The sequence below is a fragment of the Phascolarctos cinereus genome, unplaced genomic scaffold (assembly GCF_003287225.1).
Source record: "Phascolarctos cinereus isolate Bilbo 61053 unplaced genomic scaffold, phaCin_HiC Scaffold_726;HRSCAF=1367, whole genome shotgun sequence".
NCBI lineage: Eukaryota > Metazoa > Chordata > Mammalia > Diprotodontia > Phascolarctidae > Phascolarctos > Phascolarctos cinereus.
This window is the reverse complement of record NW_027556098.1, coordinates 261,474,064-261,501,519: the sequence shown is the minus strand read 5'-3', so window position 1 is coordinate 261,501,519 and position 27,456 is coordinate 261,474,064. Positions and strand designations below refer to the sequence as shown.

The 27,456-nt window shown below is 40.1% G+C and overlaps 1 protein-coding gene across 1 annotated transcript; it reads left to right on the top strand.

The window, feature by feature from the left end:
- The first annotated feature begins 4,979 nt into the window (after positions 1-4,979).
- IL17D (interleukin 17D) lies at positions 4,980-25,921 on the top strand. The gene is made up of 3 exons (XM_020968793.2): positions 4,980-5,245; positions 5,794-6,086; positions 24,540-25,921. The coding sequence occupies exons 1-3, from the start codon at positions 5,231-5,233 to the stop codon at positions 24,856-24,858; spliced, it is 627 nt and encodes a 208-aa protein (XP_020824452.1). The 5' UTR covers positions 4,980-5,230; the 3' UTR covers positions 24,859-25,921.
- The last annotated feature ends 1,535 nt before the right edge of the window (positions 25,922-27,456 follow it).

Sequence of the window (27,456 nt, the reverse complement as noted above, 5' to 3'; positions counted from 1 at the left end):
GTATCCCACTCTGCCAGGTACCTAGCTGCCCCACAATGGTCACTTCTTTTAAAAAATTCCAAAATGAACACTCCCCAAAACATAGCCAAGATCTCAAGTTTCCAGGTCAATGGAAAATAATGCTGCAAGTTGCCAGAGAGAAAGAATTCAAGTCAGGATCACACACAATATAATAGTTACCACAATAAAGGAGCTGAGAACTTGGAATATGATACTTCAGAAGGCAAAAGGTACAGGTTTACAGCCAATAATAACTTACCCAGAAAACCTGAGTGTAATCCTACAGGGAGAAAAATTGACCTTTAGTGTAATAAGGGTCTTCTAATCATTCCTGATAAAAGAGCAGAACTGCTTAAAAATTTTGAAATTCAAACATGGGAGATAAGAGAAACAGATAAAGGTAAACATGAACAAACAATCATAAAGGAGCAAACAAGGATAAACTCAAATATGAAGATATGATAACATTTGTCCTCTCTGAAAGTTGTCATGAGGCATAATAGGAGTCTAATTAGGCAGAAGGCCTGGGAATGATTATGTAATGTCTTGATCTTAAAAGAAAAGTGGAAAGAGAGGGAAAGAGGATGCACTAGAAGCAGAAGGCAAAAGGTCAGAAAAATTATCCCAAATAATTGAGTGCATAAGTAGAAGTCTATACACATAAGAAGGAAAGGAAAGGCTGACACTTGGACTTCATTCTTATCTGAACTGGTTAAAAAAGGGAAGAATACACACATACACATATATACACACACAAATGGGCACAAGAATACATTTCACTCAACAGGGAAATAGGAGGAAAAGGAGAGAAGGGAGAAGGGGGAATTAAAGGGAAGATAAATTAACTGAGGGATTAGTACTAAGCAAAACTCTAAGGATGTGCAAAAATATTCATGATTTTTTTTAATGGCAAAGAATGGGAATCTGAGGGGGTGCCCATCAACTGGGGAATGGATGAACAAGTTTGGTACAAGAATCTAATGGAATGCTATTATGCTATGAGAAATGATGACAGTGATGGCTTCAGAGAAACCTGGGAAGACTTGTATGAACTGCTGCAAAGTGAACAGAACCAGGAGAGCAAGAGCAATTTATGCAATCACAACATATTGTAAAGACAACTATGGAATTCTCGGAACCCTTAGTGTAATGACCAAGCGTGACAGAGAAGTGATAGAATCGGACTACAAATGGAGATACAGATTTTCATTTGGACATAACCAATTTGAAATTTTGTTTTACCTAACTATATATTTATAATAAGCTTTTTTACCCCTTTCATTCTAAATTGTGAAAGAGGGAGAGAAGAGAAAGATTTTTTGCCAACTGAAAAAAATAATATTTAATTATAAAATAAATCCTATGAGTTGCTTAGTGGTGTCTGGCACAAAGTAGGGGTTTAATACATGCTTGTTAAAAAAAAAAGTCAGCATGGAGGTGAAAAGCTGGTTCTATAAGAGCAAAAGGATGGGAAAGCAGATGAGAGAGGAGATTGTGGTCAGAGGAGAATTCCAGATTTAGAAGCCTTGAAGAAAAGGTGTATTCACTAAATGAAACTGTTACATTCCGATCTTCAGTAGTTTAGAAATCAGCAAAAAATGAGGTTCTCAATGTTATTTTTCTGAAGGATAAAGACTCTACTCAGCAGGGAGAATCAGAGTTTTGTAAAGCAACCTCCATCCTTGTCAGGAAGAACCTCTTCCAGGATTTCCCAAGCTACTCTTTCACGAATTAATGCCATGGGAGCTCCCTGCTCTGAGTTAACTTTTAATAGTAAATAGTAAGTGATATTATCAGCTAAGCTATCTCAATTAAATGTGAGCTTTTAGTGAGATTTTTGGTAGCTCATGAAAAGATTCCTAATCGATCATTCATTCTAGTTCCACAATTCTTTTTGCAGTTTAGTTTAACTAAGAGTTTGCACTTTGGTCAGATCCCCCAAAAGCAAACCCATTGGGGGACCACAAATCTTGTTCTCTAATGCTTTCAGGTAGTGAAGTTTCTTTCAGTAGCTGCCCCATATTTTTCTTTCCTCAAAGTCTTTCTTTTATTTCACTATTTTCTATTAGCAATTATACTCATAAGTTTAACATTTTGCTGCCAATGGCCCCATTGGTAGGCCTTCAACAGACAGTCAACAAGAGCTCACTGAATGAATGCAAGTGTAACGTTGGTCCAGCACTTGCCCAGAGAACAGTGGTAAGGGTTTAGGGGTATCCTCTTCCATTAAGCAGCCACTCAACTCTGAGATCACCTGAAGGGCTCAGCTCTGGAAAGCCGGACATTTAAAGAAAGGATTCAGGCTCTTTCTCATTGTCATTGACTTTTTTATGTCCCCACTGCCTAGGATCTCCCCAAAAGAGATCAGTAAGCACTCTTCTAGGAAGTCAATATACAAAACAAACCTAGCATAAGACTATTATTTCTTTCACTAGAGAAGAAATGTTTAAAACAGCAACAAAGGATTCAGGAGTGTACCTTGACAAAGAATGAAAACATGAAACAGTAACCAATAGCTCCTATTAATCCTCTCTCTGGGGATTGATACTTAAAATATCAAAAAGGAAACATCTTGTTCTGTTAAATAGGCATTTCTATTTTCACCTAGGCTCTGCACTTTCTGAATAACTCCATCAAGATCTGTGTGCTCTGTTATGGCTTGGACTCATCCTCCTGGTGGTAGTCATTTTCTCTCATGATCAGTGTTCAGTCTCCTATGCTCAGGAAAAGAAACATAAGTAGAAGAGGCAGCCAGGGGCTGAGGTCCAGGCTCAGGTTTACCTAGGCAGGACATGGGCTGGTTACCATGTGCAAGCATCTGCCATAGCTAAGCGGGAGGGGAGAGGGAGGGAAATCAAGCTTTCTTACACTTTCTGGCAGTGAAATTTCTTTCAGTAGCTGCCCCTTAATAGGAATCTTTATTTTATTTTATTGTTTTTTGTTAAAAAAAATTGTACTCAATAACATTCCCCCCCCCATAGCCCAAGTGCTGAGCCTTTACTTGGCATTCACCAAATACTTGTTAAATGAAAAAAATGTAATACCAGTCCAGCACTGGTCCAAGGGTCATCGGGATAAGTGTCCTCTCCCACTAAGGAGATACACACAGCTCTGGGCTCACTTGGAAGTCCAATAGATTGGCTGAGAGTGCCTACAAATTCAATAGCCCAAAATGGAAAGTGCCAGAAGGCAGAATAACACCCTTTAAGGTTTACTGAGAGGACCATTTTTCCTGGCTCATTTGCTAAATCTCTTTGATATAGTTCCAGGTCATAGAAGGTGGGAAGGAGTATAACGGTGGCACATTTCCTTTAGCAAGTACCTTAAACTCCTGTCCCATCACCCATAGGGCCAAAACACATGCTCCAATATAATCAGCTCTATTTAAATGTCTGAATGAAAAGCAAGCTGTAGTTGGTCAATAGACATTTATTAAGTACCTACTTTCAGTCAGGCACTATCCTAAGCACTGAGGATACAACGAAAGGCAAAAAACAGTCTCCTCGGCTCACTACTGAGCTCTAGTCACAGGTCACCAAATGCCTATTGGACATGTTGAACTGGATGTACCAAACTCCAACTAAGTTCTTTATAACTTTAAATTTTTGTAAAATAATTTTTTTCATAAAATAATTTTATGTTATCTTATAAGATAATAATTCACCTTATTCCTAAAGCTCTTTCTTCACAACACCTAGTTAAGGTGTGCAGGCAGAACAAGCATGTTTTCAAGACCAAACAAGATATAGAGGGGATCCCAGAAGATAAGAAGAAAAATTGTTTTTAAATAAAATTTAAAAGATTTTGCACAAACAAAATCAATGGAGCTAAAATTAGGTGAGAAACATATAGGGGGAAAAAATCTTTGCAGTAAATTTCCCTGATAAAGATCCCATTTCCAAGATATATAGAGAACTAATTCAAATTAATTAAAAATAAGAGCCATTCCTCTAGATAAATGGTCAAAGGATATGAACAGATAGATTTTAGTGGAAGAAATCCAAACTGTGGGTTGGAATCCTGTCTCTAAAGCTCAGGCTTCAGTTTCCTTGTATAAAATAAAAGGATTGGCTAAATGGCCTCTGAAAGTCCCTTCCAGTTCAAGATCTATGATCCTATCATTTTAAGAAGCCATATGAGAGGCAATGTACAAATGCAAAGGCTGCTTGTGAGCAAAAACTAAACAGAAGAGCCCTAGAAATCTGCCCTGGAATTTGGGAAAGTGACAATCCCAGCTAACCATATTTCAGCAAGCTCCTCGATGCTGCTCCAAGTCCAGACCCCAAAGAGCAAGAAATTATGTGTGAGCTCTCTCCAGGATGCACAGAGGGACAGAAGAATGCCAGGTAATCAGCTCCCACCCAGATGCCCCATTAGAAGTAGTAAAGTTCAATTCAATGTAACATATAGTAGGGCTGGAAGGAAAACCTGAGACTCCAGGCATCTTTTTGGTTCAAACTTTCCTTGTCTGACCTAGCTGAACTGGAGCTTTCTGTCAGGTGCTTCTGGCTCCCACAGTTAAATTAGATCAACTTAATAACACAAGCCTTTGTTAAGCCACTACTACGCACCAGGCACTGTGCTAGGCACTTAGGGGGCGTTGAGGGTGAGGAATGGCTTAAAAAAATGAAACAGTCTGCTCTCCAGGAGCTAAGCACTGATGGTGGCGATGGGCAAGGATGTGGAAGTACATCTTCCCCACTTCGGAACTCGCTCCCTCCCGGAGGACCCCCTTCTTGGGACCTCTTACTTTGGTGATTACTGGGTAGGACGCCCACACAACAGTCACCTCCTCACCCCCTCCCCCATCCACAAACACAAACACACCCATTACTCAGAACTCTGGGCTGGCAGGCTGCTCCTGCTGCGGTCCCCATGTCCCGCCCCGCAAGGGGGAGGGGGCGTCGCGCGGGGTTAGTTTAGAGCCTCAACAAGCAAGTTAATGACTGAAAAATTAAGTGGGGTGTGTGTGTGTGTGTGTGTGTGTGTGTGTGTGTCCGAAATGTTCCTGGCATCCGCGGCCAGAAGAGAGGCAGTGAGCGTTGGGGCACTCCTCCAACTTTTTCTCCAGTTTCTCCCCTGAGGGAGCGGAGCTCAGGGCACGAAGTTCGCTCCTCGTCCGCAGCTCCCTTCACGCGTCTCCGCCCGCATCCCGCCCTCTGCATCCAGCGCTCAGCATCCCGCACCCGGCATCCCGCGCCCAGCATCCCGCACCCAGCATCCCAGCACCATGTCCCGAGGGAAGGTGAGAAGGGGGCGGTGTGTGTGTGCGTGTCTGTTTTTTTTGGGGGGGGGGTTCCTTCTACTATTCCTCCTCCTCATGTTCTTATTCCTCCTCCTCCTCCTTCTCCTCCGACTCCAGAAAAGCTCGAAGTCGGCTTGGGAGCTTTGCCTCGGTCCCCTTACCCACAGCCCAACCAAATGAAGTACCCAAAAAAGGGCGTGTGGAGGAAAGCAATGAATAGTGGTGAGGGGTTGATTCCGGGAAACCGAGGCAAGTACACTTTCTCCCCGCCGCCTCGATTCGCGGTGGAGAGGAATGAAGAGGGAATACGGGTGTTTGCTCTTCAACGCCCTTTTCCCCCTCCTCTCTTTCAGACACACCTTCCTCCTCCTTTTCTCCCCTTCCTCCCTCCATCTCCCAGGAATTTCCATCCTAGACAATCCCCGGACAGCAGCAGGGGCGGGGCTGGAGGGGCGGGATGGGGAGGTCATGCAAATTAGGGAAGAAGATGTGCAGAGGCTCACACATCTGCTTCCCTCCCACTCCGCCCGTCTCTTGCTGAGCTGCAGGTCCAGACGCTGGTGGCCGTTTTCGTGCTGTCGATGCTGCTGAGCTCAGACGCTTTGCGCGTAAACAAGCGCCCGGTGCGGACTCGAACCTGTGCCGACCGTCCCGAGGAGCTTTTGGAACAGTTGTACGGGCGGCTGGCTGCAGGCATGCTCAGCGCCTTCCACCACACCCTGCAGTTGGAACCGCTGGACAAGGAACGCAACGTGAGCTGCCCGGCAGGGGGCAGGCCAGTCCAGGACAAGAAATACCGACTCCCCATCAACCTGCACAGCGTCTCCCCATGGGCCTACAGGTGAGGATGTCACAGAAAACATTCATTGGATAAAAGGGAAATTACATGACAGAATTTTCCCTACACCACTGAAATTATAGGCCTAGACAAAAAAAAAAATCTGTATAGAGTTTTGAGGCTCTGAAGGTTAAGTGACCTAGCTGTAGAGGAGCTGTGTGTACTAATCACTGTAGGCAAGATCAAATGCACTGAATTTCTCTCTTGGGAATTATGGACCATTTATTTTATGTGCTTCGTAGGACACTAAGCACAAGTTTTGGAGTTATTTGGCACTGGTTATTATAATCACCATGTAAAATACAGCTTGGTACCACTTTGGCCAGGTAAGGTGAATTATACCCTCTGTTAAGGGTTCTTAACCCAGTGTTCGTGAACCATACGTATGTGTGCATATTTGATAACTTTATTTCAATGTAATTGGTTTCTTTTGTAATCTCATGTATTTTATTTTATGCATTTAAAACCATTATTCTGAGAGGGGGTCCAGAGGTTTCACCAGCCTGCCAAAGGGGTCTATGACACAGAAGAGGTTAGGATGCCTGCCTATGGGATCAGGTATATTTCACTGCAAGAAATGAACACTCAACTAACAGAACTAGATTCTAAATCTGCTGCTGCTGCTGCTTATCCCTGTCATGATATTGGTCTCTGCACATTTGTTATTGAGTCATTTTTCAGTCATGTGACCTTGTGTTGGGGTTTTGGCAAAGATTCTGGAATGGTTTACCATTTCTTTCTCCAGCTCATTTTACAGATGAGGAAACTGAGGCAAACAGGATTAAGTGACCTGCCCAGGGTCACGCAGTTAGTAAATATCTAAGGTTGGTTTTGAACTCAGAAAGATGAGTCTTCTTGATTCCAGGCCCAGCATGCCATCCACTGTGCAACCTAGAAAGTCCTCCACAGTTCAACAAACATTGATTAAATGCCTACTGTGTGTGGTGCTGGGCATCCTAAACTGAAAAAACAGCACAATCTTTTCTGTCATTGGGCTTACAGTATAATAGAGTATATAAGACATATTGGGGTAAATGTGATACATGGTAAATTCTGATAAGGGCAAAGGAGAGAGCTAGCCAAAATCCTCCAAGACATTTGAGAAAGAAGAGTTCACTGAGGTGGCCCTTCAATTGACCTCTGCAGAAAGGAGTTTCAGTAAGCAGAAGTGTAGAGTACGTCAGGCATGAAGGCAGATGGGAGATCAGAGAACACCTTTGTTTAGCATTTTGAGTGAGCACTGAGGAGTACTGTGAAATAAATCTGGAAAAGTAGGTCAGAACCAGATTGCCAGGCTAAGATGGTGGTAGTTTATCCTATTAGCAACAGAAAGGCGCTGCAAATTTTTGTGATACAGTTAGATCTATGTATTAAGTTTAGAAGTATGGATGTCAACTTTGGGCTGTTTAAAAAGAGATACAAGGGCAGCTAGGTGGCGCAGTGAATAGGGCTCTGGCCTTGGAGTCAGGAGGACCTGAGTTCAAATTCAGCCTCAGACACTTAATACTTAGGCTGTATGACCCTGGGCAAGTCACTTACCTCCGATTTGCCTCACCGAGAGAGAGAGAGAGAGATACAGAGAGAGATACAGTGTCTCTATGAGAAAATAAGGAGGTATTAATCTCCCGGGACTATCAGATCTAGGAGTACCATTTTAGGAAGCAGGGGTGGGAGGAACAAAATTTTTTTTTGAGGGGAGACATATGGAAGGGGAAGGGGTCAGCAAGATTAGGGGCCAGAGTTCAACTAGATAGGGGTTCTTAACCTGAGGTCAATGATCTTTTTTAATATTTTGCTAACTATATTTGAATATAATTCATTTCCTTTGTAATCTTGTGTATTTTATTTTATACATATAAAAAACACACTTCTGAGAAGGGAGTCCATAGGATTCAACTGCCAAAGGGGTCCATGCCACAAAAAATGTTGAGACCTGAAGGGCCCCCTCTTACTTTAGCTGCTCATGGTGACCTGGGAGACCAGGGACCACTACTCTTGAAAGGTAAAATCCCCTCCCCATTCACCATACAATATGGCAGAAGAAAGAGTGAATGCTAGGAAAATAACACATTAAGCACCTTCTCATCTGTGAAGTGAACCCCTGCCAAGAGAGGGGCAAGTTGTTCAGGCCTGGGAGAATCAGCAGCAAAAGCAGTGTAGACATTCCTGTATAGTTTTAACAGAGCCCCCAGTGATTTCACAGCTGTGCTGCCTTAACTCGGACCCCATCCAACTGATGGCACAGAATGTATACACTTCCCATAAATATATAATGTGTTAGAGATTCCTTGAACTTTTAAAAAGTATTTAAATCAAGCGAGTAATATGAAACAAAATATATGATTAGCTGACTTTGAGATCTGGGACCACTTCATCCTGTTCATTAGAAATGTCATAGGATTTTCAACACACTTTTTCAGGGTGGGGGGTAGGGGGTGGTTGCCCATTTCTGAACCCTCTGAATAGCTTACTGTGTAGGGGAGGGAATGTAGAGGCAGTGGTTTTATGAGAGAAACTGGAATTAGGCCTCCCCTGGCTCAGATCTGATCCAAATGAGGCGAAAAGAACTTTTTTTAAAAAACAAAGAGGGAGAAAATCGAAGAGAGAAAGAAGCAAGATTCCTAGAAATGTGGTTCAGGGCTCTGAATGGATTCAAAGAAAAGCATTGGCTAAACTAAAATGTCTATTAATAAGTGAGAAAAACACCCTTTACTTGAACTAGCCAAACAAAGAGTATCACTTGCAGAAACACTGGCAAAGATAGTACGGTATTTTCTCCATTGGTACAATGAATTACTTGGAAATTTGTGGAAAGCAAATTTAGATTGTTCCAGTGTTGCCATTATGCTGGTAGGAAAAGTGTCTTTCCTTCCAGAGCTCAGTGAAGACTATTCTGGTATATTTTTTCCATATCCAGGATATTTGGATGAAAATCAAACTGACTCTGCCTCAGGGGTAGTATGACTCAGTGCACAAGCGAGGATTTTCTGAAGAGAAAAATACCAAATATTAGATGATATAGATAGGTTGTTTTGTGCAATTTCCTGGCAGATAAAAATACCATCACATTTACTTTGTGGCATGATGTCTGTTTCTGTTCAGTTTTAAAAACAAAAATACTTAAATAAAGCCAACTTGATTGCTTAGTAAGGAATTAAAGGAAATTGATATATTTAGAAAGACTCCTATTCATTGCAAACATTCCAGCTTATTGCTTTTTGAATAGGGCCAGTCACGCAATTATGTTGAAATACTAAGAGAAAACACATTCCAGCAATCTAAATAATGCTCAGTAGTTCCTTTAATAACTTGTGGTGCAAATCTAAAGAAAGCTTTTCTCCAGAATATGAATCATGTTCAATCACTTATTTCTAGGCTTTATTTGCTAGTCTTCCACGGCAGTTTCCCTACTTTTAATTCAGCCTGAAAACAGCTCAACAGGAAGAAGCTTCGGCAAGTGTGTAAACAAAGGAAAATCAGAGAAACAAGCAGGACTGATCCGGGAAGTGGTTGGGTGGGGAGGAGGAAGTAAGGTTGAATAACCGCTATAAAATATGCTGCTCAGATTCTTATTATATCAGGCTATTAGGTGGTTTTTGAGAGGTAGCAGATTTCCCTCCAGGCTTCTCAAAAATGTGTAGTTTCTTATTTAAAAGAGACTTTAGAGATCATCTTGTTCAATACCTTTAGTTTACAGATGAAGAAAATGAAGACCAAGAAAGTAAGGTCACAGTCAGCTTGTCAGTCACAGAGGTGGGCCTCCTAGCGCTCTGCCTCTCCCTGAAGCCAAGAGGCTTATCATTCAATAATCCACCATTCCTAGCATTCAGAGTCACTGGTGTTTTTGCACCAAGAGGGGAAGGAAGGAAGGAAGGAAGGAAAGAAGGAAGGAAGGAAGAGGAAGGAAGGAAGGAAGGAAGGAAGGAAGGAAGGAAGGAAGGAAGGAAGGAAGGAAGAAAGAATTAAGCATTTATTAAGTGCACTGTGTTAAGTGCTTCACAAATATCTCATTTGATCCTCACAGGGCCACCTCCAGTCGTCCTGATCTATATCTTGCCCCTGGACTCAGACGGCTCCAGAGGTGAAAGTGAGGCTGGTAACTTTGCACAGCTCTCCCTTACTTAAATCCAATTCACTTGCATGTCATGGCATCACCTCCCTGATGTCATGGTCCTCTTGGAGAATGAAGGACAAACAGTAACAAAACAGCAACAGCAACAATTTGATCCTGACAATAGCCCTGGGAGGTAGGTGTTGTTATGACCCCCCTTTTACAGATGAGGCAACTGAGACAGGGAGAAGTTAAGTGACTTGCTCAGTCTCACAGAGCTAGGAAGTATCTGAGGCCTAATTTGAACTCAGGTTTTCCTGACTCCAGGCATACTGCATCACCTAAGTGCCTCATAAACTCTTGACTTCAGGCCCAGCACCATAGCCCTGTGGAACAAAGTTCTAAAAGAGGTCTTCCCCCACCCTATTCCCCCTTCTTTTTTTTTAAATATCCAGATCAGTGATTTTATTAGTATGGGGAGCAGCTCCCAGGTAGATGTTTCCTCCACTGGTGCAGACTGGAAACTCATCAATGGTCATAGTCTTAAAAATTTGCCACAGGTGCTGAAAAGTTAAGCAACTTGACCACAGTCACACAGCTAATCCATGTCAGCCACAATACTTGAGCCCAGGTTTTCCTGTCCCCAAAGTTTGCCATCCACGTGCAGTATACCCCCCTGTCTCTCACTACAGATATCATTATCCCCCTTTTACAGATAAGGAAATTGACTCTTGGAAAGGTTAAATGACTTGCCTATGGGTGTTTAGTCAGGTACGACTCTTTTTGACCCCATTTGTGGTTTTCTTAAGCAGAGCTAAGTGGCACAGTAGAGAGAATGCTGGGCCTACAGTCAGGAAAATTCATCTTCCTGAGTTCAAATCTGGCCTTAGACACTTACTAGCTGTGTGACCTTGGGCAAATCACTTAGCTCTGTTTGCCTCAGTTTCCTCTTCTGTAAAATGAGCTGGAGAAGGAAATAGAAAACCAATCTAGTGTCTTTACCAAGAAAACCCCAAATGGGGTCACAGAGAGTCTGATGTAACTGAAAGATGGGTGATCACATAGCTAGTAAGTGTTTGAGGCAGAATTTGACCCCATCTCTCCCCCAAACACAGAGAGAAAACTCTTTTCACTCCACCATCCTATAGTGAGTTCCTCATCACTAAAGATCTACAGGTAGATTTCATGTCAGGAATATTTTTTTAGAGGAGATTCAGTTTTAAGTTAAGTTAAATATCTCAAAGGTCCTTTCCATCTCTAGAATCCTATGACATTATGGTACATAAAGTAGACACATGTTCCAGCTAGTTTGAGCTTCTGAATTTAGGGGACAAAAGTAATTTTCCCCTCAACATCTGCTGGGAACCTCTAATAGGGCGTGAGTCTGGCCTTTTCTGTCTATGTGTATCCTAATGATGAAAAAAAGAAAAGACAGAAATTGATGGCCTGGTTCTGAATTTGAACAGCAAGTTAGTCCACCTGTGTTACAAGGAATAAATGCTAGAGAGTTAAAACTGCCAATAAAGCCCATTAAAGGCCATTGCACCTTAGTGGTCTTTGTGAGTTTCTGTGGCTGACCACCAAGTGCTAACTTAGTACTATGGGGAGGCAAACTGGCTTCTATCAGAAATCTTGTACTCCTGAAGCCAAGCCAGTCTTTGGCTGAGGCATACCCCATCCCTGAGGCAGTGCAATTAAAAGAATGCCAAATCTGGAGTCACAGAACCTGAGATCCTCACTACCATTGACTACCTGTGTGATCCCGAACATGTAAATCAATCTCCCTGGCTCTCAGAGGTCTCATCTATAAAATCAGGGGGTTGGATTAGATGACCTCTAAGGTCTTTTCCAGCTCTGAGTTTATTATTCTATGAGTGATTTGTTATCTAAGCTGCTCAAATCCATTAAGTAACTGATCTTACAACATCAAAGTGTTGCTTTTTATTACCACTATTGTGCAAAGCAAAAATAGAAGCGTTGTAATGTAGCATTGTCTTGGGACTAAGGCCTTTTGTTCTCAAATCAAAGTCACTGACTGTGGCTCAGCATTCATTTTCTGTAAATTCTCAGCTTTATTCATACAGGAGCCAGAGATTGAAGGTGATAACTTTATTCCATCAACACTTTTTCAATATTTTCACACCTAAGTGAGATGGTTCCAGGAACATACCCATTGGGAAGCAAGGTTGGAGGTGAGAGCTGGAGTTTTTCACCATCTAGAGGCAGATAAGAGGCTATGAAAAGGGCAAATGACAGTTTACATATTGATAATCACCTGGCATGGGATGAAAGGAATGAGCCAGGTTGATAGAAGGATGATTTTCATTCTTTCTTAAGATCTGTGCCAGAGCATCAACTGGTCAGCCTTGGATTGAGATAGACTAAACCTTCATTACCCGGAGGAGAACAGGTAGTTGATCTGGTTACCCTGAGGTAGCCAGAATTCAGATGGACACATCAAATGAGTGAACAGTTATCCCTTCCATGTTGTGGGGGTTAGGGACAAGGCACCCCCTCAATCTGGAAAATCTGAGTAAAAATTTTTGGCTCTCCCTTCATACCAGAGAAGAAGTCTGAATTTTTCCTTTTTTCATGGGGTGTTTACAGTACCTTATTGTAAAATTTGTTAAGTATTTAGTCATAGGCTCTGTGTTATCTGCTGGCCTTTGCATGTTGTCTGTGGTTTCTACAAAACTCCCCCAAAAATTCCCATTCAGTTTCTTATGTCGACTTGAGATATAGCCAAACTTCATTGGGGAAAGTTGTGATGTGGAAGTGATAACTGTAGATTTAAGGTGTTAGCATGGGTCTTTCTTCTCCCTCAAAAGGATGTTTTCCATCTACACTGAATGCAAAATGACTCTTCTAGCTAAGAAAAAAAATCCAAAGATATTCATTCTTATTGACTTAAAAACCAACCAAGCCACCTTTCTAGAGTTCTGTTCCAAGTGTTTCTTCTGTGAGATCTAGCTCTCGGTCCTATGATTGAGCTTATGATCCTGAACTTGACCTTTCATGTGGACTTGACATAAAACAAATGGCTTTCTTTGGTGTGGGTTCACTGTTTACTTTGTCCAAAGAATAGCTGACTGCCAAGGCATCAGTGTTTCCAAGCGTGTTTGGCTTCCCACTCTTCTGCCTCTGCCTTGTTGTTAAGGGAGTAAAGGCTGAGTCTGCTGTGGGGTTCAAAGAGCAGTGAAATAGAAATCAGTACTCCTAGATTCCAGTCTCAGTTCCACCAATGGCTAGCTGTTTTTGTTTTTTTAATTTTAGGTAAATCATTGAACCACTTCAAATCCCTTTTTTTAATCTGTGAAAGAAAGGGCTTGTACTATGTAATCTCTAATATCCCTTCCAACTCTGAAATTTGTTCATTTTAAGCCCCAGAGATCCAAGCCCTGGGCTGTGCCAATCAAAATTCAATTCAATTCAGTAAACCCTCATTATATACCTACTACACACTGGATTTGGAGTCAGAGAAACTTGGTTTAACTCCCAAGCTCTGCCATGTACCATTTATATGAGCGTGGACAATCGTTAATCTTCTCTGAGCCTCAATTCACTCATTAATAAAAAGAGTGTTGCAATAACTGACCTTTGAGGCACCTTCCAGCTCTAAATCTGATTTGATGGCCTGCCCCTATGAAATGAAAGATTCTGTGTTAGGTGCTGGATATACATAGTCCTTTCTCTCAAGTAGCTATATTGTCCTGGGAGCCCCAGTTGGTTGGTTCTAGAGCCAACATATTGGATCTTTTTCACGGTTGACCTCAGGGCCTCACTAGAGTTAGTCTTAGTCTCTGGGTCAGCCTAGGGCCTAGCCCAATCTTTTTTTCTCATGAAGGGAGAGGCAATAAAATGGAGTTCACTGGAGCTAGAGCCCCACACAGGAGTTTTGTATGAATGGGCCCCAAGAATAATTATAGGGCCCATATAAGTATAAGTAGCTTGGAGGAGAAACTTCCAGATGGACCCCAGCATTTCCCAAAGGCCCCAGGGTTCTTACAGCACTGCCTGGAGAGTCGTTGGCCTCCTGGCATTTGCTTCAGTGTCAGACCTTGCTACAAAACCAGGGAGGTTTTTCTGCATCCTCTAAAAAGACATTCATGAGAAAGCCCAACGTCTGAAGTTTTCTCCCAGTGCCAGAAAGATGTTGTTCAGAGTTCCTTGGCACTGTTCACCAAAGATCTTTGGCTCTCTGAGTACTTGATGAATAGGCTGAGGATGGGGCTGTCAGTCATCGTTTTCAGTAGAGAGAAACTAGCTGTAACTTCCCAGTCTCCCCACTCCCTTCCTTGGTAAGAAGGCTATGACGTTTCTGGTCAAATGAGATATAAGGATAATTAGTATGCTGGGATATGGAAGTGGGTTTTTGGTGTAAGGAAATGATCCTTGCTTCAGATGCAGGAGGTCTCAGAATAAAATCCTGATCAAATTTTCATATTCCTTTAAGTGTAGTGTACTGGGCAACATGCTATAACGGATTCAGAAGACTTAAATCCTGCCTTTGCTCTTTACTTTGGGCAAGTCACTGCCTCTCTGTAGGACTCAATTTTTTCATCTGTAAATGAAGGAATTGTATGAGAGAACCCTTAAGGCCCTTTCCAGCTCCAAGTCTATGATTCTATGATCCTTGTAGACCAAAGGGCCACTTGGAAGAAAGAGATTAATAAGCTGAATGAATCAAGAATTCCTTGGGACAGGTGCAAACCAGCCCAGGACAAAGGGAAAGAAGGGGAATGCCTGTGACCATTAAGTTGTTTCTTTTGGATTCCTTGTTGGAATTCTCCTCCATTCTAGCAGAGCAGGCCTTTTTTGTCCTCTTGTTCATCATGATATCACTTACACCTTTACCTTAGCAGCTTCTTACAGGCATAGCCCTATATTATTGTCCACAGAATTATTATTATTCTCAGAATATGTGTGCATATGTTACATATGCATATGTATCATATGAAGAATACATGTAAATAAAATAAATATAAATAGTTAAATACAAGCTAGTTGGAAAAGGAGGACACTAGTAGTTGGGGGGATCAGCAAAAGTTTCATGTGAAAGGTTATAAGTATTTATGCTGTATTATGAAGAAAGAGAAGAATTCTTGGGAACAGATGCCAACTGGATATTTAGTTGGCAGTTCCAAGGAGGTGGTGAATTCTAGGCATGGGAGATGGCCAGTGCAAAGGCATGGACTTAAGAGATGGAGTGTTGTGGTGAGGAACAGAAAGAAAACCAGTTTGGTTAAATAGTAGGGCTTAGGAGGGGGGAATAATGTACAATGATGCTGGAAAAAAAAATTGGGTCCAGGTTGTAAAGGATTTTAAAAGCTAAACCAAGTTTATTTTTGATCTTAGAGGCACTAGGAAATCAGTGGCATTGATTGAATAAGGGAGTGACTTGATCAAATTTATACTTAAGGAAGGACCTGCCAACCAAAGGCACCATCTGTTTAGAATATTAGCTTGTTTGTAAAATCCTACAGAAGAGGATGATTGAAGATTAGAAACAGCATCACCTCATAAAGTAGGGAAAAGTAGAATATGAAATCAGTTTGCATAAAGATCCAACTAAGCAAAATCATCCTCAAGGCATTTAAGTGTGAAATGGAAGAACAAAAAACCAAATAATGATGAAAAACGTCTGCTGTGATTTATATAATAAACTTTTTTCACCATGAAGGATAGTGTCAAGCCACCACACTTGCACTCTAACTCACATCCCAGTGCCAGGTGTGCTTGTAAAATCCATAGGAATAGCACTAAAGTGAAGAAAGATGGGGAAGGTTGGATTACACCAAGTGTACATAGGGGAGATCTGTCCTGGAGGTGACATAACTGTAAGGACACTGAGGACTGAGTCACAAGGTATCTGAGAGAGAGAAATACCAAAGGCATGGGGCGGGGCAGGGGGGAATCCCTCAATTAATACCAAAAGAGGGCAAACAAGAATATCAACAAACTATTGACATAAATGCTTATTTTCCTAGTTATACCAAACTTTTATGAGAATCATCTATACCAAGAGCATCCTTAATAATCAATCAACAAGCATTATGCCAGGTTCAGGGGATACAAGTACAAACAATGAAACAATTCCTACTCATTACATTCAAAGAAGGAAGACAAGAAGCAAATGTGTGTGTATGTATGCACAGTACACATATATATGCAATCTATATAAATGTTGTATATATATATATATAAATAAATCTGTATGCTGTGTGTATATATATATACACACATATTCTTGTGTATACTTATATAAATGTTGTATACAAATATGTACAAGTAAATATATATATTTATGCTCTCTCTACACATGTATCTATAGGGAGAGTGAGCCTAAATACAAAGTAAATAAATACAAATATATACAAAGTAGTTAAACACCAGGTAGTCTGAGAGGGAGGGTACTAGGTGTTGAAAGGTCCAAGAAAGGCTCCCTGCTTTGGCGTTTGAGCTACACCTTAAAGGAAGAGAGGGATTGTATGAGATAGAGGCAAAGAGGAAGTACATTTCAAGTAAGTTTTGCTGGTGTGAAAACATGTAGAGGGGAGATAGCGTGATATGTGTGAGGAACTGAGAGGCCAGTTTGACTGGGTCACACCATGCAAGAGGAGGAAGAATGTCCAGTGGAGATGAAAAGATAGGTTGAGGCTGGGTTATGAGCAGTTTTAAAAGATAAACAGAGGGCTGTGTTTGATCTAAGGGGTAGTAGAAAGCCAGAGGAGCTGACTGGCTGGAAGAATCACTTGATCAGATTTGCACTTAAGAAAAACTTCTTTGGTAGCATTTTATGAGATAACCTGGAGTGGCAAGAAGCCTAAGGCAGGGAGATCATGAAGAGGGTGTTAAAAATAATGTAGGCAAGAGGTGATGAGAGCCTAAACTGAGGTAGTAGGTAGCTATATGAGTGGAGAAAAGAGGTCAGAAGACATGCTGTAGAGGCAGAAATAGCAAGCTTTGGCAACTCATTGGCTTATGTGAGGTGAGGAAGAGTGAGGATGATGGCAAGATTATGAAGCTTGGAACCTAGAAGGATGATGGTGCTTTTGCCCTAAAGCAGGAAATGTGAAAGAAAGAAAGGTCTGAGTGGAAAGATAATAAATTCAATTTGGGACTGTTGAGTTTAATATGCCTCTGAGATATGCAGTTTGAAGTATCCAATAGGCAACTGGTGAGGTAGCACTGAAGCTTGGAGGAGAGACTGGGACTGGATATATAGATCTGGGAGCCATTCACCTAGGGATGATGGTTAAATTCTTAGAAGAGCATAAGTAGGGAAAAAGCAAGTACCTGCTTGCCTTTTCCAGTGATATTGCTCAGTAGATCCTCTCTTTATCATTACACAATTGACTAAAAAATGTAGAGACTACAAGATCCCTTTGTGCTCATTGTTTGTGGATGATAAAAAGGCATTTCCTTTTGTAGAGAAAAACACTATCTTAAAAGTGATCTTCCAGCTGAGTATTTCCCCATTCACACAGCAGAATAATTCAAGATTCCCTGAAAGATATAAATAGAGGCATCATCCTCATCATAAGTATCAGGGAAAGAATAAAACATGCTTGCCAAAGGTGTTCACCGCTCTCATGGAGGAGATCCAGTGTAGAGTTTTAGTTGAAGAGGGATTCCCTATAGGTAGTGAGGTCTTCAGATGCTCGGATTTGTAGGTTGCATCAAGTCATGGAATGTTGCATGGGAATGTTGAGCCTCCTGCAAGAGATCTGTAACCACTCAACAGAGTTTGGTATAATCATTCAAACAAAAAATCAGGTGGATAAAGAATATTTTCCATATTATGTCATATAGTTAGATATGCAATGTATAGAGCTTGTCCACTAGGATTTATTTTGGAAAGTCAGTGAAAATGGAAAAGTTGGGCTCAGAATGAAATAGGAAGAGGAAAGGGAGCTAAGTTATCTAAAAGAAATGAAAAGCTTCTTTAAAGACTATGAACTTTTTTTTTAAAGTTGACACTTGAATTTCAGAATCATTGTTTTTTTTTGTAATCTTATGTATTTTATTTTATGCATTTAAAAACATTGGGTCCATATGCTTCACAAGCCTGTCAAAGGGATCCATGATAGAAAATAAAAATGTTTGAGTTCCTGCTCTTAAGTGATGCTTCTATTTTGATATCAGATTACGAGCCAGTTACATTGGGAAGATTCTTGTTGCTCTAGGGAATGCACCTCATAGTCTCCCGGAATTTTATCCCTCTCTTTTGAAAAATTGCTCCTTATGAAGTTCAAAATTCCTGAACTTGTATTTTTTTTCTCCCCAGACTTGGCTGTCACTCATTCTATTCAGAGCTGAGTTTCCATCCCCTCTAATCATCCCCAGAGGATGTACCCTTTGTTCTAGGATTAAGCAGTGCCAGCTGTCACTCACACATGCCAAGCTTCATTCATGGCCAGTGAGAAGGTTGTCTGAAGCTCTCAGAGGAAAAACTTGATTTATTTCAAGTATGTTCTTATGCCAAGCACCTACTAAATTATGCTGAAAGACAGAGGCATTATTTTCCTGGAATTTTCCTGACACCTGCAAAAAAAAAAAAAAGCTTATCTGATCTCTCCTACATTACTACATTACTTTGTCTGTTGAGATAAAGGTGAGCCCTATCTGAACCTTGATGACAGTTAAACCATTTTCTGTCTTCTGAAAGAAAACCAGAAAAGAGGCATCTGAAGCATAAAGATGGGAGGGGGTAAGATATTTCATTCTGATGGTGTTAAAGATGAAAACTCTTGTGGGCAGTAGTTTCGTGGCTGCTCCTGAGACATCAAAACTTCTTCAGAGTAACCGTAGTGGATAACGAGCTTTCTTGTCTTTTGTTTTCTCTTTGTAGCCAAGAATTGTTCCTCCCATTTTTTGAAATTAGGGCTAAGGAAAGCCTTCCACCCCACTGAAAATATTTCTGCCTCCCAACAAGGGAATAAAAGAGGAGAGTGGAAATGAGAAGAAAAAAGCGAAAGGAAGGAAGGGATAATAGGGGAGAACGTATAAGGGGAATAGAGAAGACAAGACAGGTTAAATAAAACAGTTTAAAAGCTTTCCATGAGATTTGTACTGATGTACAAACCACCCTCCCCACACCCCATATCTTGCCTGCTATGCAAATGAAATGTGGCATAGAAAAAGAAAATATTTTTCTTTTTTAAAAGCTTAAAAATTTTTTTTCAATTGACAAGCATTTTAAAAATTAATCTCTCCCTCTTACTACCTCCTTTCCCTCTTCACACAATGAACAAATGAGGGGGGGAAAAAACTTCTGAAAAATAAAGACCTCAATTCATAGCTTCATAACTTGGCAAAAACAAATTCTTACATTAGGTATACCTGTAAATCTATGTCTTTTTATGCATTTTAAGTTCATCACCTCTTTGTCAGGAGATGAATGGTATGTTTCATCTTTTTTCTTTTGGATTTTTGATTTATTATTGCTTTCCTCAGCGTTCTAAAGTCTTTTAAAGTTGATTTTCTTTATAATATTATTGTGTAAATAGTTTTATTTCCAAACACTTCATTATGTATCAGTTCATAAAGGACTTCCCAGTTTCCTATGAATTGTCCATTTCATCATTTCTAAGAGTAGACTAATATTCCCTTGCATTCATATACCATAGTTTGTTAAGCCCAGGGGTGGGGAACCTATGGCCTCAAGGCCACATGTGGCCCTCTAGGTCCTCAGTTATGGCCCTTTAAAGGGCCTCAAGGCCACAGGCTCCCCACCCCTGGGTTAGCCATGCCCAAATATGAGGATATGTCCTTAGTTTCCAGTTTTGGGATACCATGAAAAAAGTATACATATATATGTATGTGTATGTATATATGTCTGTATGTAAGTATGTATATGTATATATGCATACACACATGTATTATATACGTACATGTATATATGTATGTGTTTGTACACATATACATACACTTTTGTACATATAGATGCCTTTGCTCTTTCTTGAATTCTTTAGGATAATAAGCCTAATTGTTAGAATTGTATCAAAGGTTAGTTTGTAACTTTCTGGACATAGTTCCAAATTGCATTTCAGAATGGCTAGAATAATTCACAACACCACCCACAGTGTATTCGTATACCTATTTTCTCACATCCTTTCCAACATTTGTCACTTTCTACTTTTGTCATTTTTGCCAGTCTGATATGTATGAGGTAGGGCCTCAAAGTTACTTTAATTTGCATTTCTCTAATTATTTGTGATTCAGAGCATTTTTGTATAATTGTTGATTGCTCTCTTCTTTTGAAAGCTTCCTGTTCATATTCTTCAATCATTTATGTTTTGGGGAATGGCTTAATCATATAAATTCGAATCAGTTCCTTGCATATCTTGTATATTAGACCTTTGTCAGAGAAAATTGCTGCAAAGACTTTTCCTATTACCTATTTCCCTTATAACTCTTATATTGGATTTGCTTGTGCAAAAACTCAACTTCATATAATCAACATTGTCCATTTTTTCTTGTGTGATCTTCTCTATTGCATGTTTAGTCATGAATTCTTCAACTATTCAAATATCTAAAAGGTACTTTCCTCCTTGCTCCTTTAATTTACGATGTGACTTTTTATAGCTATATCATATATCTATTTGGAGCATATCTTACTACATGTTGCAAGGTATTAGTCTAAACCTAATTTCTGCCAGTTTGGTGTTGTTTTTCCAGTAGTTTTTGTCAAGCACCATGCTGCTATTTTTGCCTCTGTATATTGTGCACCATTGATCAGTCCGTCTTTTTTAACCAGTATCAAGTTGTAAAACATTTAATGCTAACATATGAAGATTAAAATGGAAAGAACATATGAAGTCAAATAGCTTACAATGGTACTCAGTGATCCAGTATTTGATAAAGTGGAAAACACGAAGTACCTAGGAAAAAACTCCTTATTTGATAAAAAAAAAATTGCTGAAAAAACTGGAAAGCAGTCTGGCAGAAATTAGGCTTTGACAACACTTTGTACCATATTTTACAATACATTCTAAATGGATATGGGACCTTAATATTAAAGATCCTCCTATAAAACAGTTAGGAGAGTGACAGATCATATACCTCTGACAGCTATGGGTAGGACATATATTCTTAACCAAATAAGAGACAGAGGAAATTACAAAAGGTAAAATAGATGACTTTGATTACATGAAACTAAAAAGCTTCTTCGCAGACAAAATTAACGTACCTAAGAAGGGAAGTGGTCTAATGAGGAAATAAAAAATCTTTGTATCGGATTTCTCTTACAAAGGTTTAGTAACCAAGATATATAAACAATGAATAAGTACTCACATTAGCCATTCCCCAACAGATGAGTGGTCAAAGAATATGAACAGTTTTCAAAAGAAGAATTGCAAAGTATTCACAACCATGTGAAAGAATGCCCCAAATGACTAATAATAAGAGGAAATCCAAATCAAAACAACCCTGAGATTTCATCTCCTACCCTGCAAATTGCCAAAGATGACAAAAATTGGTAATAGTCAATGTTGGAAGAATTGTAGGCGCACTAGATACCTGTTGATGGAACTGTGAAATGGTACAACCATTTTGGAAAGAAATTTGAAATTATGCAAATAAAAGGACTAAAATATCTATACCCTTTGATCTAGAAGGAAAGTCCTCATATACACCAAAATATTTATAGTAGCACTTTTTATGATAGCAAAAGTAGATATCCATCAGTTGGTGAATGGATAAACAAATTGTGGTATCTGAGTATAATGGAACATTATGGTGCTGTAAGAAATTATGTATGTGATGAATACAGAGAAGCATGGAAAGAGCTACATGAACTGATGTAGAATGAAGTAAACAGGGCCAAGAAAATTATACATACATACATACATACATACATATACATGTTTATGTATATGTATGTATGTATAAAATGCCTTTAACAATATAAATGAAACAATCATTCACCAAAAAGTGAATGTAACAAAATTATAAAGATCAAGCAGGATTCCACTGAAGAGACATCAGTTAACATCTCCATTCCATCCCTTCACGGAGGTGGGAGGTATCCCATGGTTACACATTGCACATTTTCAGATTTTCAATGTATCAATCAGTTGTCCTGATTTTTTTCTTCTTTAAAAATATTATTTTTATTTTATGGGATGGTTCTCTGGGGGAGTGGGAGGGGATGAGCTATTGGGGATAACCATGATGGTATTAATAAATAAAAGCCATCAATAAAAACTTATTTTTAAAAAAACACACAAGTAGCTCAATGTTCTAACCCTAGGTTTCTTAACTTTTTTTGTCTCTTGAATTCCTTTGGAAGTCTGATGAAGTCTAAGAGTGTAGACTGGATTGCATTTGGAAAATTGCAAGACTTCTTTAATGACCAAAACCTACCTTTTTAATATCAACATTCTATTAGTGTTTTTGAATGGTAAGGAGACTTGTAATACAACAGTCTCTATAAAATTTTAAATGAACATCACAAAGAAGGCAATGGAGAGGTATATGGTTGGTGTGAGTAGGCTGAAACAAAACTAATGAAGAACTTCAGTGAAGAGGAGTACAAAAAGACACCAAGGAATTGTAATAAAAAGAAAAGATGACCAGAGTGAGTCATGAAAGGTGGATAGCCAGTGCTCCACTGGTACCCTCACAAAGAGGGAGATGAAGAGGAAAGAGAAGGGAATAAACATTTATATAGCACTTATAACAACCCTGCAAGGTAGGTGCTGCTATTCTTTTCCAAAAGTGAGGAAGTCCCCCTTCCTTGTCATACTAGGTGGAAGGCTACACAGGTAAGGGGTGCACAGCATGTCCCAGGCATGAATGGATTGCAGTCTTCCTTAGAGAAAACTTTCAAATCAATGCAATCACATAACCATTTGATAATTTGAGGATCATAGATCTTTAGATCTATGAAAGAGACTTCAGAGGCCATCCGAAATCAAAAACCTTAAACAATGGCAGGCCACATAGAAATAAAGAGTTGGGGGGACTTGGTACTGCCTGAAAGTAGTACCTGACCTACCTGAAAGTAGAGAGGAAAATGGGAAAGAACTCTTGTCACATGAAGAGGTGTCAAGGAGGCACCTGCCACGTGGAAAAGCTTACACCCTGAGTACAGAAGCATCTTTGGTTGCCTTCTGGTTTATAGTGGAAGAGTGGACTGGGGCATGAAGTGTGAGGTCCAGGGTGTGATTCCCTATTGCTTCCCATGAAAGAAATCATCCACTGAGACAGAATATTAGATTTCTATTTCTGTGATTGTTTTTCACATGTTGATATTGGATTCTTTGTCCTGACCAGAAAAAGGGAGAACAAGAGGATGCTGGAAATGCAGCATTAAGTTTAAGACACAATATTCTTTTTTTTTTTAATAGTCCAGGCTTATACTGAGTTACCTAGATGCAACCCTCATTCCTTCCAAAAGGAGGGACTTCCAACATTGGCAGTCTGACAAAGGGGCTGTCAACTGGTGGTGGTCTCAGTGAAGATGTCCCAGCTGTTTGTCCCTGTGTGAGTCACCCAGCCAGGTGGTTCATGTCACTAAACACTGCATCTCAGTGCAAACCCTTCTCTAGCATTATCAGCATCCTTCTGGCTAACCTGGATTCAGCATTCTGCTTCTGGCTAACCTGGATTCTGCCTTGCATTCTGGCGAACTCAGATTCAGAATGAATATTTGGCAATTGCCCCTGGACTCATCAATCTGTTGTCTGCCAAATAATTCCCACTCCCACACTCGTGCCCTTAGACTTACAGCATGCATGCTATTTCTCTCCTCCTATATTGGCAAATTCTTAATTTTTGTGCATTTCTGCTAAAATTAAAAGGGGGTTCGGTGTGGGTTTCCAGCAGGGGCACAAAAGATGGACTCTGTGCTGTCTATTGCAAATAGTAAAAGCTGTGTTGTGCCTTGAGATGGCTGCATTTACAGCTCCCTCAAAGAGGGAGTGTGTGTGTGTGTTCCCATTTTGCCCTGTATGTAGACTGATTAGGAAAACATAAAAGTTTTTTAAAATTAGCATACAGGGAAATATTTCTGGAAGCCCAAGGGTTCAGGTGAAGAATACGTACAATTTCCATCTTCTTCTGCCCTTTAAATCTTAGTGAAAGGCAGGCAATTTATCATATTTATCATGATTTGAAGGCTTAGGTTGGAGTATGTGTGCATGCTAACTAAATCTGTACTCTAAAATAATTGTCAGGCCTTTTAAAGTTATTGATCTATTTAACAAATGGTCTCAATGCTTGTCACTTAATGAATATGTAGGATGACAATTCATCTGCAGCTATTTGTCCTGGCCATTAAAAAATTCAAAATAGATTACAAATGCTAACAGTCATTCTTCATTAGGTAATATCCTTCAGATGGTCAAAAAGTGCTCAATAAATCTGTTGCTTAATTTGTTTTGTTTTCTTTTCCCATGCAGGATCTCCTATGATCCCACAAGGTATCCAAAATACATGCCCGAAGCATATTGTCTGTGTAAGGGCTGTCTGACAGGACTGTATGGAGAGGAAAACTTTAATTTTCGCAGTACCCCCGTATATATGCCCACAGTCATTCTGCGCCGCACCTCAGCCTGTGCTGGGGGGCGCTATGTTTACACAGAAGATTATGTGACCATTCCAGTTGGGTGCACTTGTGTTCCAGAACAAGAAAAGGAGTCAGAGAGCCTGAACTCCAGCATTGACAAGCAAGGAATGAAGCTGTTGATGAACCCGAATGACAAACCCACAACAAAATGAACTTGAGGAGAACTCATCAGCTTCCCTCTTGACTTTTTTGTCCCTGCATAGAATCAGGAAATTAAAAGCAAATGAAAATCCTGTTCCTTCTAAAAGGCTTCAACTGTATGGTGAAACTGGAAGGATTTCATCAGGCCATGAGGAGATGAAGTTGAGCCATGAAACAACAAGCCAAACCGGGAAGGCTCTTCTTTAATACAGACTAGTCTACAATTGATGTCAGTGTTTTGACTATTCTCTTTTCTGGGCAGAAGTGCTGTTTTGGTATCTTAGTTTGAAATGCATTAGATGTTGGGACAAGCACATGAGTCATATTCATCTGCTATTTTCAACTGCACAGTCTGGCATAGAAGTGTGTAATGGGCATGCCCCCTAGGATTTAATTTCTCACAATGCTTGGGCCCATGAGAACATTGCTCTTGGAAAGAATTTTTCTGAACTACATTTCCCAGAAGGTTGTCATCTGACCACAGAGTATGGTGACAACACCAGTCCAAGAGCTCTCGTTATTGGAGCATTCTTTTCAAAGTGGGAAGTTAAAAAAAAAACTGCCAGAAATTTGGGGCAATACTTGCAATGGGAAAATGGTAAGATGTTGAGCTTCATAGTTTCATAACAGAGAGTGGGGAGACCACTGGGAGCCCAGCAAGTTCAGGTTGGTGATTCCTCTGAGCAGTGAGCAGAAGCACAAATTGGAGATGGCCTAGTCACTAGCATAAAGGCTGCCAGAGCTGCGAAAGAACAGGGATGGGAAAGATTCCATGCAGTATACAGATGTCGCTGAAGTCCTTCAGGCCCACCTAGCTGCCTCCCCAAGAAGTAAGCTTATCTTCGTCTTGGACCCTGAGGCCATACTGAAAGGAGACAAAGACCCATTGACAGTTTCCTCACCTTGAGGGTCAATTTCCCCAGTAGGTACTTCCTAAGCTTTTTCCAGGTTTCTATTCCATCTTCTCATCTTGAAAGATGTGTGAGATTGGGTATAGAGAATATTTTTTTACTTTATTCCCTTCCTTGTAATTTACGTTGTTTCACGTCCTCATTAAATACTTTTGCCATTGGATGTATGTGTGTTTTGTATGGTCTGGCAGTTGAAACAAAGGTGTTTCAAATATGTGCTCAGACCATGAGCTGCAAAATATTAACAGTTGCATCTTTTATGGAAAATAGATGACCTAAAATAGCTAATCTAAACCAGGTGGGTGGTAAGGGTACTACAAGTGCATTTTGATTTGATGTTGGAAAGTTTGTTAGTCTCAGAATTGTACTTTACAGTGAGTCCTGAAGAAAGTAACAGTAGAGCTAATGATGGAGGGTGGTCCCCATGGTGAGTCTTCTTAGACACTTATTAGTCAGGTCAGTGCTTATCAGCTGAATAGTGATATTATTCCATTCTTTTATTATGATTCAATACAGCTATCAAAGTGGCTACTGTGTAGCTCACCATTTAATGTGTTCTACAGTCATGTAGAATAAAAGGCAGTTTCCTTATCTCTTCATTGTTTTAGTTACAGCAACAAAAATTAGCCTCATTCCATTGGGTATTTGGTATGCCGTACATAGATATGTTTTTTGCACATACGACTAATTTTTAATTACTTTATGGTGATGAAAAACTTTTGCAGAATCACAGGATCTCAGGAATTGGAATTAAAGTCATAGAAATATACCCAACTCTGAGAATAAAATTCAGGAATTGAGACATCAAAATAATTGAAATTTACAGATTCATTCAACAAACAATTGCTAAATATCTATGGAGCAACACAGTTATCACTTCCATATCGCCAGGGTTAGGGGATCTGAAAAATCTGCTTAAGATTTTTTGGTCTTCTCTTAGTGCCAGAGAAGTCCAAATTGTTATGGCATTAAAAGATAAAATATATTGATATTATATAATATTATATATATATTTTATCCATTTCTGAATTTCTAAACTTAGTTTCTGTGTCGTCTGCTGGTATTTGTGTGTAGTCTGTGGCTTCCTCAAAACTTCCCCAAAATTCTCATTTGATTTCTTCTTCTTTATTTTAATTTTTTTTTTTTGGTGAGGGATTTGGGGTTAAGTGACTTGCCTAGGGTCACACAGCTAGGAAGTGTCAATTGTCTGAGGCTGGATTTGAACTCCTGACTCCAAGGCCAGAACTCTATCCACTGTACCACCTAGCCACCCCCTCCCATTTAATTTCTTATACTGTTCTGGGATATATTGAAACCATGATGGGGAAAGTTATGATGTGGAAGGGATAATTGTACACTGTTAGGCACAGGAGAGATACAAGGATAAAGCAAATTTAATCCTGAGGCAGCTAGGTGGCGTAGTGGATAGAGCCCCAGCCCTGGATTCAAGAGGACCTGAGTTCAAATCCGGCCTCACTCACATAACACTTACTAGCTGTGGGACCCTGGGCAAGTCACTTAACCCTATTGCCTACCGAAAAAAGAAAATATAATCCCTGTTTTCTTTAAATATCTTCAAGGACTGTCAGACAAGGATTGTCATACTGTCAGACAATTTAGTCAATGCCATAGTTTCAACCTTCACAAACTACCATTCTACCAGAATTCCTGGCAAGTCACAGAATAGTTTGAAATATT

Coding starts and splice junctions, on each gene's coding strand:
- IL17D (XM_020968793.2), top strand. Junction 6,087..24,539: donor GTCTCCCCATGGGCCTACAG/GTGAGGATGTCA, acceptor TTTCCCATGCAG/GATCTCCTATGATCCCACAA.